The 13,522-nt window shown below is 40.7% G+C and overlaps 2 protein-coding genes across 3 annotated transcripts; both read left to right on the plus strand.

Annotated features, from left to right (window-relative positions):
* The first annotated feature begins 1,184 nt into the window (after positions 1-1,184).
* suox (sulfite oxidase) lies at positions 1,185-8,031 on the plus strand. Of its 2 annotated transcripts, none has more exons than XM_088423640.1 (5): positions 1,185-1,305; positions 3,305-3,378; positions 4,066-4,237; positions 5,067-5,339; positions 5,617-8,031. In XM_088423640.1, the coding sequence occupies exons 2-5, from the start codon at positions 3,317-3,319 to the stop codon at positions 6,832-6,834; spliced, it is 1,725 nt and encodes a 574-aa protein (XP_088279766.1). In that variant the 5' UTR covers positions 1,185-1,305; positions 3,305-3,316; the 3' UTR covers positions 6,835-8,031. The 2 variants fall into 2 exon arrangements, with proteins under 2 accessions (XP_088279766.1, XP_088279767.1); XM_088423641.1 differs by having other exon boundaries at positions 1,210-1,305; positions 3,271-3,378.
* Positions 8,032-8,396: 365 nt separating this feature from the next.
* On the plus strand, positions 8,397-12,601 carry mmp19 (matrix metallopeptidase 19). Its single transcript, XM_088423642.1, has 9 exons — positions 8,397-9,189; positions 9,262-9,347; positions 10,017-10,147; positions 10,780-10,992; positions 11,062-11,307; positions 11,379-11,501; positions 11,781-11,945; positions 12,040-12,167; positions 12,250-12,601. The coding sequence occupies exons 1-9, from the start codon at positions 9,094-9,096 to the stop codon at positions 12,472-12,474; spliced, it is 1,413 nt and encodes a 470-aa protein (XP_088279768.1). The 5' UTR covers positions 8,397-9,093; the 3' UTR covers positions 12,475-12,601.
* The last annotated feature ends 921 nt before the right edge of the window (positions 12,602-13,522 follow it).

Genomic DNA, 13,522 nt, shown 5'->3' on the forward strand with positions numbered 1-13,522 from the left:
CAGTAAAAGAAAGTATCTAATTCTAAACCGCTGCCTTTCTTGATGCATTTGTCACAATGGTGTGTCACATGAAATTAAGAACCAAATAAGGGACTTGAGAATAACATTTTGGTTTCATAAACAAAAAAAGACACAAAGGTGCAAGCACAGCTCAATCAAAATTAAATAAGGGAAACAAAAGCATTATACTACATAATCATCAAAAAATAAAAAAAGATGAATTATGTCATTTCATGAACAGTCATACACGTACAAACGCAAAAGGATAGAACTCAGTGAACGAAAATATCACTATTTCCAATGTGCTACAGTTTGTCAAATCTTAAAGGAAATAAGTGTAGCACTTGTAACTTATTTTGTGTGTATGTGTGCATTTTTGGAACGACCTTAGTCTAATGAAAAAAAAAATGCAGCTGTCAGAACTCTACACAAACTTGACTGGCAAGTTTTTCAGTATATTAAAATATTTAAAATGTATTTTAATGACCACGTAACTGTCATTATTTTTCAGTGTACTGTAGTTTGGTTTGAGGTGGTGTGGAAGACTAAAAACCATTTAGGTTTTGTCCAATACTTTGGTTATCTTATTTAAGCACATGTGCCTGCAACACTGCAGTGTAACTATAAACACTTTTTTACTCTTTAAACTAGACCCTTTAATCCATACCTTGTCGTTCTATGTCATGGACATTTCTTGAAAATAAAATGTATATACTGTACTTCCAAATTAAATGAGTTTCATTTTTTTATTTGTTATTTCAGAGCTGTTTATTTCTTTTCTTTTTCTTAGTACAGTTCAGTTCTATTTAATCAAGGTGATGAGCAAGAATGGAATCGAACCGTAGAAGAACGTTTTGTTAAATGTTTCTTTTAAAGTAAACACATTTGCAAACAATGAATACAAGGAGATTCACTCCATGTACAAAACAAATACTGTATTCCATCTTTCGACACATATTTGGGAGCTGCTCATAATAATTTAAACGTAATTTATGAAATGTGCCTGGTGAATATGTTGGCCTACACCGTCGTTACTGTAATCTGAATGTTTTTGATGCCTATGAGAAAACTTGCCGTCAGTTTTTTTGTGTTTTTTGTGTGGCGGAGTAATTTCGACAGGAATTTTTCAACACTGCGCAACATTTGTTATCTTGAACACCGCTTTGCCCGGTTGCCAATTTTCTCCTTTTATCTGTTCCTGCCGCTGAGTTCACATCACATGCATGTCGGGTTTTTTGTGTGTGTGTGTGTTTTTGCGTGGCAGGTACACATTAACAACAATCAAGCGGAGGTCTAAAAGCGCACGTAAGTTTTTTTTTCTTTAATTGCATCCCTCCAAGGCATGCGTAAAACAACAAGTTATTTCGTGTGCACATTTTCACGACTTGATGCTTTCTGCGCCCTAGCCAACAGTGACAAAGCTTGCTAACTGTTAGCAAAGTTAGCAGTGAGGACACATGTAAATCTAGTAAAATAGGAACACGTCTACAAATGTGTACGCAGTTTGTCCTAATAGTGTCAAAATCTGGTTATTTTCCTGGCAAGAGTACACAGCTCCATGTGACGTTCGCGTTACAAGAAAAATGTTGGAAATGCTATGATTTAGCTCCTTCATTTGTGTGAATAAATCACACGAGAACTGAGTCATGTTTACTTGGAGGTCTTGGCGACGCTTGTTTGTCACTTCACTTTAGTTTAGTGTCTTAATCGCATTTTATTGCTCGTATAAGTTGTTTAGCTGCATGCGTGTCACTTCCTTAACATGAGTCTTACAAGTAAAATTAATACTAAATCCTGTACTGAACTCTTGGCTCCATCAGATCGAATGAGTTGCCAGTTTACTGGAGCTTGCAGATGAGATGGTTCTTGCACAAAAAAGAGGAAAAGAAAAATAAAGCAACAAAATATTTGTACTTTTTTTATTCATACCACTGGTTGACTAGAACGTGATTTTTTTTTCTTTTCAATCTGCTGGTGGGCTAGATGGTCGATATAAAGTGTGCTGGGAAATCGTGTGACTTCTCACAAGCTACTGAAAAGTTGATAGAAAGACCTTAAATCAATAAAGGTGCGCCGTTACTACAGCAATATAATAATTTATGCGTTTATGGCTGAGATCCGTCAGTCATTATCATTGCGTGCAATCAAATGACGTTGTAAATAAAAACTAATGCGGAGTTAAATGGAGAGGTTTTCTAGTCTTTAAATCTGGCTAAACTTAAGGCCTTTCCCCCATATCTCCTTAAAATTAAAATGAACTGATGAAGAGTTGAGTAAATTCTTCAGTTGCTCTCTTGTAGTTTATCCACTTTACAGTTTATACAGTATCACAAGACAACGTCTCTGATCATAAACTACCTAAACTAGTTAATAAATAGATTCGATTAAAAAAGCAGTTGATTAACAGATATAGTTGGACTTTATTGACTTCATTTTTATTTACCTATTTATTTACCTATTTACGAGTATAACAATTGAACTCTTATTATTGATCTTTAAGGTGCATTCAGCATTTGTGTAGGGTTTTGTTGTTTGGTCCCTACTAGTTCATCTCACCAAAATAGAGCACAGCATTGTGGTAAAGCTAATTTGAATTTATATCAATACATAGAAAGAATTGCTTTGAATTGTATTTTTCAAACTGGGATAATTATAAACCCCAAATTCACCATCCCCATATCATGTAAGGGTTTAATATAAGCATAATGGCTCTCCTGAAAAGTGTTTTACTTGTAAATAATCTGTTTAAGTGAGCTGATAGCGTCAGTGCCTAAATCATTCAGTTTTAAAGGTCTTTGCTGATTGGCCAGTTCAGTAGGAGGTGTAGACTTAAGATGTGTACTTTGGCATTTTGACAAGAATGTATAGTATACAAACCTTTGAGTGTGTGTAGGTTTAAACAGAAATGGGATGAAGTCAATGTCCGCGCACATTCACATTTGTTTGCAACCCGTCCGAATAACCCGCCTGTGACATGAAAAACGATAAGAAGTCACGGCTTTTAAAAATAAGGCTTTGGAAGGGGGAGGGGCGCTAGTCAAGTTTAGGCAATATGCAAACTTTGTTTTCTGCAGTGAAAACAGAAAAAAATGGGAAAAGGTTAGTGCTTGACATCCAGCATGTGTTGTTTGTATTCGGTAAAGTAAGCTGTTCTAATGTGTTATTGTGTTCTCAGCTCTTCCTTCCATTCTTTTAAGTAAATTAGTCACTTAGAATATGTTGCGACTGCCTGACTGTTACATTAATAACCACTTTTTATTGACTTTTTAGATTTGGACAAAATCTCAATCTGATCTTTCCACAGAACTTCAATGAAATGCTGCTGCTTAGACACTGTCGACGATGTCCAACTCCATTTGGTCCCCTCCCACCTCAAAGGTACTCTGGCTTTTCTCATCCCTATTAAGTCATATACCAAAGTCCATACCAAAACCCTTTTTTTTATCCATTTAGTCGAGACATTCAATTACATATATTTAAATACATATTTTTTTCAAGTCTGGCTAAAGGAGCGTCTAAAAATGGCCAACAAATTTTGCAATCAATAAAATAGGTACTTATGTAATTCATTACTTTAGGTACTAAAAGTACTAAAGTAGTCCATTACTTTAGGTATTGAAGCACTAAAGTAATGAATTACTTCTGTACCTAATTGCCTAAAGTAATTCCTTACTTTAGGTTATATCTGTGCTTTTTTGCAATTATATTTTGCCCCAGGAAAGAGAACCCCCCCCCCCCCCCCCCAGCCCCCCACTTGACGCGTGAATATCAAACAGGATTATTATATATAAAAATGCTACAATTACACCTCCATCTGTATCCTTTTTAACATTAACAAAAGGAAAAAGCTACTGCTTTTTGTATTTTTTTACAGCTTTTATATGGGTTACAGCTTAGTCTAAAACAGAAAAAAATAACCAAGTGCATCAGTGAAGGCAAACACTTGAAAAAATAAGGAAAATATAAAAAGAAATACCTAGACTCTTAAAAAATGTCAACATACTGTATATTTTAGGGATTGATTGAGTTAATATTTAATTCCTGTGATGATCTCAATTTTTATAGACCCCAACAGTTGGCTGCTGCAGGTGCGCTTCGTCTCATTGGCAGCAGCAGCAGCAACGACAAGGAGCAGAGATGGGAGCAATCCGGGCACGGTCCAAACTTGAGACAAGCTTTAACGGGACTTCTGGTTGGGACTGGAGCTGTTCTGGCATATGGCTTCCACTATCACAAGGTCTAATTTTTTCCCCCCTTAACCTACATTAAGGAACTCGCATTGATAGGTTAATTTATGTCAGCAGTTGATATAAAATACCTTCATGTTTAAATGCTTAATTATTTCATTTAAGTATAATTTGAAAGTTGTTTATTTGCTTATTTTTTAGGTTGTAGTTGTGTCTTTTTGAGGTTTGATGACCGTTAACGGTAAAGGTGTACTTTTTCTAAAAGAAAAGCTGTCATTTTTCAAGATTGAGATGAAAACCTTCTTGTTTTCCAGGTAAAATTAGTTATTTTTTAGAAGTATATCTGATATCTGAGAGCAAACTTGTATGTTTTCGCAATGACAAATTTTATATTTTCAAAAAAAAAAAAACCTTTCTAGATAACATATCTTTTTTGTAGACTTAAGTCATTTTTTTAGAGTGAAATGGAGTTTTTTCGAGATTACAAAATCATGTATATACAATGTATTAGAGAAAAGTATTCCAACTTTGTTACTTTTTGTTACTTTTGTCCGCAATGTTCAGTTGAGTTGTTGGCTGCCACGCCCACACCATGGTTTTGCAAATAATCTAGCAGAAGGCCGACTCAGCACATTTGTCACATCCAGTGACTCAGCTTGCACCTCCTGAACTCAGCATCCCTGTCGGATCGCTTTAAAGTCAGGGGAAATTGGATAAATCCCAGTTTGGATTGTGCGGCTGACTCCCTAACTGATGAGAAATGATTCAGTACAAAAGACGTCATCGTCTATTTTAAAGTAATCCTGAACTAACTGGATTTCACACGCTGTTCTTTTTGATGATAAAAACGTCTTTGTTGTTGTTGTCTATGCTGTGCAGGCAGAACACACCGACGTGCTAAGTGTTCAGGTCAAAGAGCAGACCTCCCAACTTCCCATCTTCAGCCAAGAAGAAGTCACCAAGCATCGGTCGCTGAAAGATGGGGTGTGGGTCACTTACAAAGGCAGCGTCTACGACGTCACCGAGTTCGTCTCCATGCACCCCGGCGGGGATAAAATCCTGCTGGCGGCAGGCGGGGCCCTCGAACCATTTTGGGCTCTCTATGCGGTGCACAACCAGGAGCACGTGCTGGACATACTCTCTGAATATAAGGTACAAAAAAAATGTGTGTGCAGCATTATGAAACGTGGTGCACAGAATTTTCAGTCACAAAAATTTTCAGCCAAAATAGTGAAATGAGTTAGATTTTTTTTTTTTTACTTAGGTTTACCTACCTAGGTTTACTTAGGTTTGCCTACCTACCTACATACCTTATTAAAAAACATTGAAGAAGAAGAATCAAAAAATAAAAAAAAAAATCACACATTTTCTTCACCCGTAGCTACGCCATTAGACATCCATCCTCATCTCAGTTGTATTTGTCTGAAAGGTTGGCGAGTTGCGAGCGGAGGATCAGAAGAAGCAGCAGAGCGCGGCGTCATTAGATCCGTACTCCTCCGACCCCGAGCGACATCCCGCGCTGCGCGTCAACAGCCTGAAGCCCTTCAACGGCGAGCCCCCTCCCGAACTCCTCTCGGACAACTTCATCACTCCCTCCGCCATCTTCTTCAAGAGGAACCACCTACCCGTTCCACAGGTGGACCCGGCGTCATATGAACTTCACGTGGACGGCCTCCCCGGAGGAGGTCTCAAGCTGTCCTTGGAGGACTTAAAGAAGCGTTTCCCCAAACACACGGTCACGGCCACGCTGCAGTGCGCGGGCAACCGGCGCTCCGAGATGAACGCCGTCAAGCAGGTGAAGGGGCTCAACTGGGGCATCTCGGCCATAAGTAACGCCACGTGGGCCGGCGCCCGCCTTCGGGACGTGCTGCTGGCGGCCGGCTACGGTCCGGACGTGGCGCGGTGGGCTCGCCACGTGCAATTCGAGGGTCTGGACAAAGACGTGACGGGGACAACCTACGGCGCGTCTATCCCGCTGAACAAGGCCACGAGCGAGGAAGGCGACGTGCTGCTGGCTTACGAGATGAACGGAGAGCCGCTCCCGGCCGACCACGGCTTCCCGGTGCGCGTGGTGGTACCCGGGACGGTGGGCGCCCGCAACGTCAAGTGGCTTTCCAAGATCACGGTGAGCGCCGAGGAGAGCGGCAGCCACTGGCAGCAGAACGACTACAAGGGCTTCTCGCCCACCACCGACTGGGACACCGTCGACTTCAAGTCTGCTCCGGCCATTCAAGAGCTGCCCGTCCAGTCCGCTATCACCGCGCCGGCGAACGGCGCCGTGGTCCCCCGCGGCGCCGAAGAGGTGACGGTGAAGGGCTACGCGTGGAGCGGCGGAGGACGAGAAGTGGTGCGCGTGGACGTGTCCCTGGATGGAGGGAAGACGTGGCAGGTGGCCCAGCTGAGGAGCGGCGACAAAGACCAAACGCCGGGGCCTTCGCCCCCGCCCGGGAGAGCCTGGGCCTGGAAGCTGTGGGAGCTGACGGCCCCTCTTCCTCCAGGGGCCCGCCAGATGGAGATCGTCTGCAAGGCCGTGGACAACAGCTACAACATGCAGCCCGACACGGTCGCTCCCATCTGGAACCTGAGAGGGGTGCTGAGTAACGCCTGGCACAGGGTGAAGGTAACAATCAGCGACGATGAAGAATAGACTTGATAACATCCCTCAAACAACATCCAAAACTCTTCCAGGCTATGACTCCAATTCTCTAGAATTTGGAAGTCTCAACAAGATGCGGAGCGACCAATACAGGCGTCTGTATGGAAGGCTGTTTGAGCATTGATTAAATATCTTTGGCGTCCTCTTTAACTCATTCAATCCCAAAGACATTTTTATGTTTTTATTTAAAGACTCCAAACATTTAATCCAAGGGATTCTTTTCTCAAATGTGTTCACCTGTTTGGCTAATAGAGTGTATAATAATGGAATGTACTAAAGTAATCAGTTTAGGTCATTAAGAACTTTTATTATCGATCACTTAATACCTTAAAGTAATCGATTTCTCTGGGTAATCGTTTTTGGGGTGCGGTTGGACTTTGTGTCTCAAAAGTAGTACTGGTATCGGTATCTACCAGTACTCATACGGGCATCGGTTTGCAAAAATGTAATACAGTATTGAATATCCACTGTTAATGAAGGACAAAACTATTCAAAAGACAAAACAGTGATCAGAGAGATAAATTGGATCTGACAAAACTGATACTAAATGAATGAATGATACATGAAAAAAAAAAAAAATAAAATAAAATATATATATATATATATATATATATATATATAGATAGATAGATAGATAGATAGATAGATAGTTTCATCTTTTATACAGATATCTATCTATCACTATATTTTTTATGTGCAGGCTACGCAGAGATGTTCCAGCCACCTGAATTTTGAGATAAGAAGGTGATTGTGTCAATTATTGCAGTTTTTCCGGGTTGCTGGTCTACATTACGTGCTCCTAACAGACTCACATGCCGGTGATACATTCGTAGGCTTTGGCAAGCCCGTCTTCCGCTTTGCCGACCGAAGTTGACAAAACTGCAGGCGTTCACACTGATGATCATCAGCAAGGTGCTCACCTAGGTGCTTATATGCGGGGCAGATGTGGCTTCCGTGCTCAGGGATTTGAAAGGAAAATGAGGACAACTTCTGAGAAGCGTAGCCACATCCTGTTTGGGTATTTTGGTTATTGTGGCTTCGGGCCTCGTGTAATATGCTGTTGTTTTGGTCACACGCACACAGGATTGTGCAACCTCCTCTTGCACATCACCCCATATGTTGTTGCTGTTACTTTCAAGACTTGTCAGAAACACTTATAAGCCTTGTCATATTAAAAAAAAAAAAGTACTGTGTTTTCCGGTGGACCTGTCCTGTTTTGACTTTTTTGCTGTCAACATGCTCCCTCGGATCTCTGTGACTCATGGCTGCCCGAACATTGGGGTACGCAGAATAGATCAATCAAAATCATCTTGGCTTTAGGGTAAAAACCAGATGCAATTACTCATTCATGAACTCATCCGCGTGTGTGTGTGTGTGCTGCTGAGAATTGCAAGCCACTAAGACCAGAATAAACAAAAAAAAAGTGTATTTATTATTAAACTAATAAAATCAACACCTCTGTATTAAGATGAAGCGGTTTGTCTAGACCAGGGCTTGGCTTTTGTACTTGTAAAAAATATTATAATCCAAATTAAAATAAGAAAGTAAGTAATCCTCTCACTCATGAACTCGTTCAATGCCAGAGACATATTTTCATGTTTTTTTTAAGAGTCTAGACAATAAATCCCAGTTACTTAAGTATTGAATTGATACAAGTACATTAACAACATTCATTTCCAGATACTTAAGTATTAAATCAATACTTAAGGGATTGATTGTCTGGACTCTTACAAAATGTGAAATTACGTCCTTGGCATTGAATGAGTTCAAGCTTAAGCTATCCAAATGTAGCCCCACAAAAATGTCATTTGTTTTGTCATCATTTCATCACGTCCTCGTTTTTTGCTTGTTAAATTCACCAATTCCACCTTTTTTGGATCAAAATCTCAAGCCAATATCCTGGGACAAATCCTTAACCCAATGCATTAGGTTGCTCAATGCACCTTGACAGTTTCTCTGCTCAGTTTTGCTTGCAAGGCAGTTGACCCTACACACGCTTATCCAGCAAAGACGAGCGCCGTGACTCCACTGGGAACAGCTGGCCAGTCCAACCACACACACACACACACACACACACACAAACACACACAGATTTAGTGCAGCCTGTTCCTCAAATCTACATTCTTCCCCGATGGCTCATCGTCTCCACAAGGTTGAGTCAGACGCCAGGCCCGCTTTAAAAGTGCCGCCGCCTTCACAGACCGGACACTCCGAGGTGACTTTTTGAGCTGGAAACCTCAGAGCTCAAAGATGGAGCGTAGCCGGCTTCTATTGGCGGCGGTGGCGCTCACTTGCAGCGGCGCACTCTGTGCAGTGGTGCAGTGGAGCGAACTGAATGAGGCGCAGGTAAGATACCGTTCAGTGTGTTACTCCGACTACTATTACAGGAACTCAACTTTTGTTTCGGCACATCAACAGGCCTATTTGAAGCAATATGGCTACCTGAATGAACCCACAGATCCACAGGACCCCAGCTATCTGGAGGAGGTCATAAATGCTCTCAGGTAACCAATTTTTTGCCATATTTTGCATATTTTATGTTTATACCGATTAACAATGTCAGCAACATGATTACCTAATATATATATATATATATATTTTTTTTTTTTTTAAACATTCTAATATGACTATTTACTCTTGAATACTGATGCCAGCAACAATACTATCCACATTTCAAATTAAGACCATGACTTAGTTCATAGGCATTCCAAGCCTATTGTTGGAGCACCCTTAAAATGAATTCCAGCACCCATAAAATTTACTAATGCTACTTGAAATGTTTTTTTAAAGTGGAAATGATATTATTTTGAAATGTTCAAAATTCTTCAAGCCATCTTGCCTCAGCGGATGCTCAGCCCCCCTAAACCGCTGTCCCCAGAATCCCCCCTTACTTGTTTGATATTATTATTTCTTAAGTATCTGTAGTTGGTATCAGAGGACTTCATGAGAACCCGATACCCTGAAATAATGTCGGTATCAGCCCTGAAATCGGTACTCAACCATATCTTGTAAAAAAATAATGTCAAATAGTATCAGATGAAGAAAGTCCACAATAATAGACATTTTATTAAAATATGACCCCAACCAAACACTCTTAGAAAAGACCAAATATTAGATACAGTGCTGAATCTGTTAACCAGCTCAGGAGTACCTTTTTTTTTTTTTGGCTCCAGGGTCTTCCAAAGGGTGAATGAGCTGCCCGCCAGTGGAGAGTTGGATGAGGCCACCCTAACTATCATGAGGAAACCTCGCTGTGGCTTGGAGGACCCCTTCAACAAGAAACAACATAAATACAGAGTCTTGGGTGAGTAATATTTTGTGAGTATTAATGGCTATGCTGTGGAAAGCTAGATGGTCTCTAATAGCTCTGAAGAATTCATCAAATTTATAGTAACACCACAATGTACCAGATTGCAATTTTTGAAATCACACTGGCTGAAATTAAGGGAAAACACTTCATTTTGGTCCATCAGTAGTCTATTTATGTATTTATTTGTTTATTTATGTTGTCTTCACAAATTTAGTGTTGCATATTTAACATTATCTATGTTTCCGCCATATATCTTTCTTGTTCTTTGTTCTTTTGTGAATTTGTCATAGTAAACAAACTGTATTTCACATTAATTAGTGATTCAGCTACACTTATTTTAAACAAAGGCCTAGCCTATATAACTAAACATTTATATAAAATAGATCTGCTATTTTTTCATTGTAAAACAGATAAATTTATTTCCTGTTATTAGAAAAAATATGAAGAGAACCTTGAAAAATAATCACATATATAGCAATATTAAAAGGAAAACAAACACATTTAGATTATTTTGCGATATCGAATATTATTTTACTGCCTGTCAACATGTGTTGCTCCACTATTTGTATTTAAACACTGTTGCTCAGTTGGCTTTCACGTCATTGATGCCATTCAAATCTTTGCAGGTCATTGGAGGAAGAAGAACCTGACCTACCGCATTTACAACTACACGCCAGACATGAAGAAAGACCAAGTGAAAAGCGCTATCCGGGAGGCCTTCAAGTACTGGAGCGACGTGACAGATGTGACTTTCAGAGAGGTGGAATACGGAAGAGGTGACATCAGAATCACCTTTCACGGGAGAGATGGCTATTGCAGCACCCCGTTTGATGGCAAAGGTTAGTTTTTTTTTTTTTTTAATTGATTGTAGCATCATCATCATCATCACCACCATCTACTCCTTGCAGGTCATGTACTGGCCCACGCAGAACCGCCAGAATCTGGAATGGTCCACTTTGACGAGGATGAGTTCTGGACGGAGGGATCATACTACGGCTCAAATTTGCGAATCGTGGCGGCCCATGAAATCGGCCACGCTCTCGGCTTGGGTCATTCTCAGTTCAGAAGCGCCCTCATGGCCGCCGTCTATATCGGTTACCGTAGCAATTTCAAGCTGCACTTTGATGATGTGCGAGGCATCCAAGCTCTGTATGGTGAGTCATTGAAACGTTACTGTCACCACGACAAATTAAAACATGCTCTAAATATTCTTTTTTTTTTTCAGGCAAGCGCACCTCTGACATTTCTAGTCCAACAACCTCAGTCAGTGTTGTTCCTACTGAAGGCACCAATGATACAGAGAGTGCACCTGACCCATGCACGGCCACACTGGATGCCATCTTGCTTGGTATGATGCCTGACAAATGCTTCAGGCATCATAAAACCACCATGATAAAGTTTACAAATGTAAATTCAACTATACATTTGTAGTCACATATGTGCAACAAGATTGAGACATTCACTCCAGTGTCATATCATTGGGGTTAATGTAAAGTTATAACTAAGGTTAAACGATAAGGCAATGATCCGCAAATGAGGGCACATAGAGGCACTTATGAGGGTAGATGGAGATTTAATAGGGTTTCTGCATAACAGATATTAAGGATGTTTCTGTTCATCTAAACAGGACCTTGGATGAAGACCTTTGCTTTCAGCGGGAAGTACATGTGGACCATCTCTGATCTGGGACACAACACACCACTAAGGATTGACAGGCTGTGGAAGGAACTCCCTGGCAATATGGATGCAGCAGTGCATTCGCCAAGGACTGATAAGACCTACTTTCTTAAAGGTAAACACCCTGAAAGTTCTGCGGTCACTTAATAGATGGAATTTTCTGCTGATGGATAATCTGCCGGTGGCTGACGATGGGGGGGATAATGTAGGTGATCAAGTGTGGCGATACACTGGCTTTGTGCTGGACTACGGCTACCCTAAAAAAATGCAGCGAATACCTCCCAACATCGATGCAGCTTTGTATATGGAGAACAACAAGAAGCTGATTTTCATCAAGGTAAATGTTGAGCATCAATCTTGAGACTGGATCATACGCTCGCGGTGGTGGACTGTCTCTGATGGCACCCGTTTGCTTGCAGGGCTCCAGTTTCTGGCAGTGGGATGAGCTCAAGTACAATATATTAACTCCCAGGCCGCTATCTATGATTTTCACCGGCGTGCCCTCCAGCCCGGACGCCGCCTTCACCTGGACCAACGGCAGGGTGTACTTCTTCAAGGGGGATGACTACTGGCGTCTTAGTGAGCTGCTGAGAGTAGACAGAGGATACCCAATGAGCAAGAAAGAGCGCTGGATGCGATGCTGAGGGACGCTTGACTACGGGAAGAAACTTCTCTTAAAATTATTCACACAAATACATTTTTTCATTTTCATACTCACAAATATTTCTGTGATATTATGGGTTTCCAGATCATAAATACAGGCTTTTATAATGTTTTGTGACCATCTATCGCGATTTGTCATTTGAAAATAATTGAATTCTGGGAAGTTTTTTTTAGATCAGCGTGTGAGCGTGCACATTTATTTTTGAGACAAACGTCACGCTGTTTTCAAGATATTCGCGTCTCATGTCAAAAGGCAATCTCGCCTTGATCCGCTAGAGGGCAGTTTTGCCTATAGCACGGCTTTTTTTTACTGATGAAAAAACAACAGCATCGATATTTTAGCGGGTTTTTTTTCGGGGAGGGGTATATGCGTAAATACGACACCCATGTATCGAATGGAAATTTTCAATTCCAAATGAACAATGTTAATGTGCCCCCCCCCCCCCCCCCCGTTTTATTCCAAGCCATTTAAAGCATAATTTATGTAATGTAAGTAAAATATATTTTCCACTAAAATCCCTACAGTGGCCAAAAAAAGCAGTTTACCGATGTTTTTTCTCTTATAAAAAAGCAGTGTATAGTACGGCATTTTTATCGTGAGGGTTGGGGGGGTACATGTTTGTATAGCGAGGTTTTTTAACCAAAGAAAAGTTTAGAATCCTGCGTTTTTCCAGATAGGTTTGATAAACTACGCCCCCCCCTCCAAACAGCTAGACTTAAACACTGTATGAGTCGTGAAACGTGAAACGTGAAAAAAATAGCGGATGTTTGTGGATAAAGAAAAAACTATCCGACTCAAGATTTGTGAATAACTTTGAGACATAATAGAATTTGTATAGAATCAGTTAAGAAATTAAAGCATAATTTATGTAGTGTAAGTAAAATATACCCCCCCCCCCCCCCCCCCCCCCCCAAAAAATCTTATGTGCTGGATTTTGAGCGTTGATACTTTGAAGAGGACGTAACGTGATGATGGGAGTGTGCAGGCGACCGGAACTCTTTGATTCACAGTACTTCCATTGTGCAGAT

This window comes from Hippichthys cyanospilos, chromosome 9 (genome assembly GCF_059441005.1).
Source record: "Hippichthys cyanospilos isolate Australia breed blue-spotted pipefish chromosome 9, RoL_Hcya_1.0, whole genome shotgun sequence".
In the NCBI taxonomy this organism is placed as follows: domain Eukaryota; kingdom Metazoa; phylum Chordata; class Actinopteri; order Syngnathiformes; family Syngnathidae; genus Hippichthys; species Hippichthys cyanospilos.

Coding starts and splice junctions, on each gene's coding strand:
- mmp19 (XM_088423642.1), top strand. CDS start 9,094: ATGGAGCGTAGCCGGCTTCTATTGGCGGCGGTGGCGCTCACTTGCAGC. Junction 10,993..11,061: donor CACCCCGTTTGATGGCAAAG/GTTAGTTTTTTT, acceptor TACTCCTTGCAG/GTCATGTACTGGCCCACGCA. Junction 11,946..12,039: donor TAAGACCTACTTTCTTAAAG/GTAAACACCCTG, acceptor GGGATAATGTAG/GTGATCAAGTGTGGCGATAC.
- suox (XM_088423640.1), top strand. CDS start 3,317: ATGCTGCTGCTTAGACACTGTCGACGATGTCCAACTCCATTTGGTCCC. Junction 3,379..4,065: donor GGTCCCCTCCCACCTCAAAG/GTACTCTGGCTT, acceptor CAATTTTTATAG/ACCCCAACAGTTGGCTGCTG. Junction 4,238..5,066: donor ATGGCTTCCACTATCACAAG/GTCTAATTTTTT, acceptor TATGCTGTGCAG/GCAGAACACACCGACGTGCT.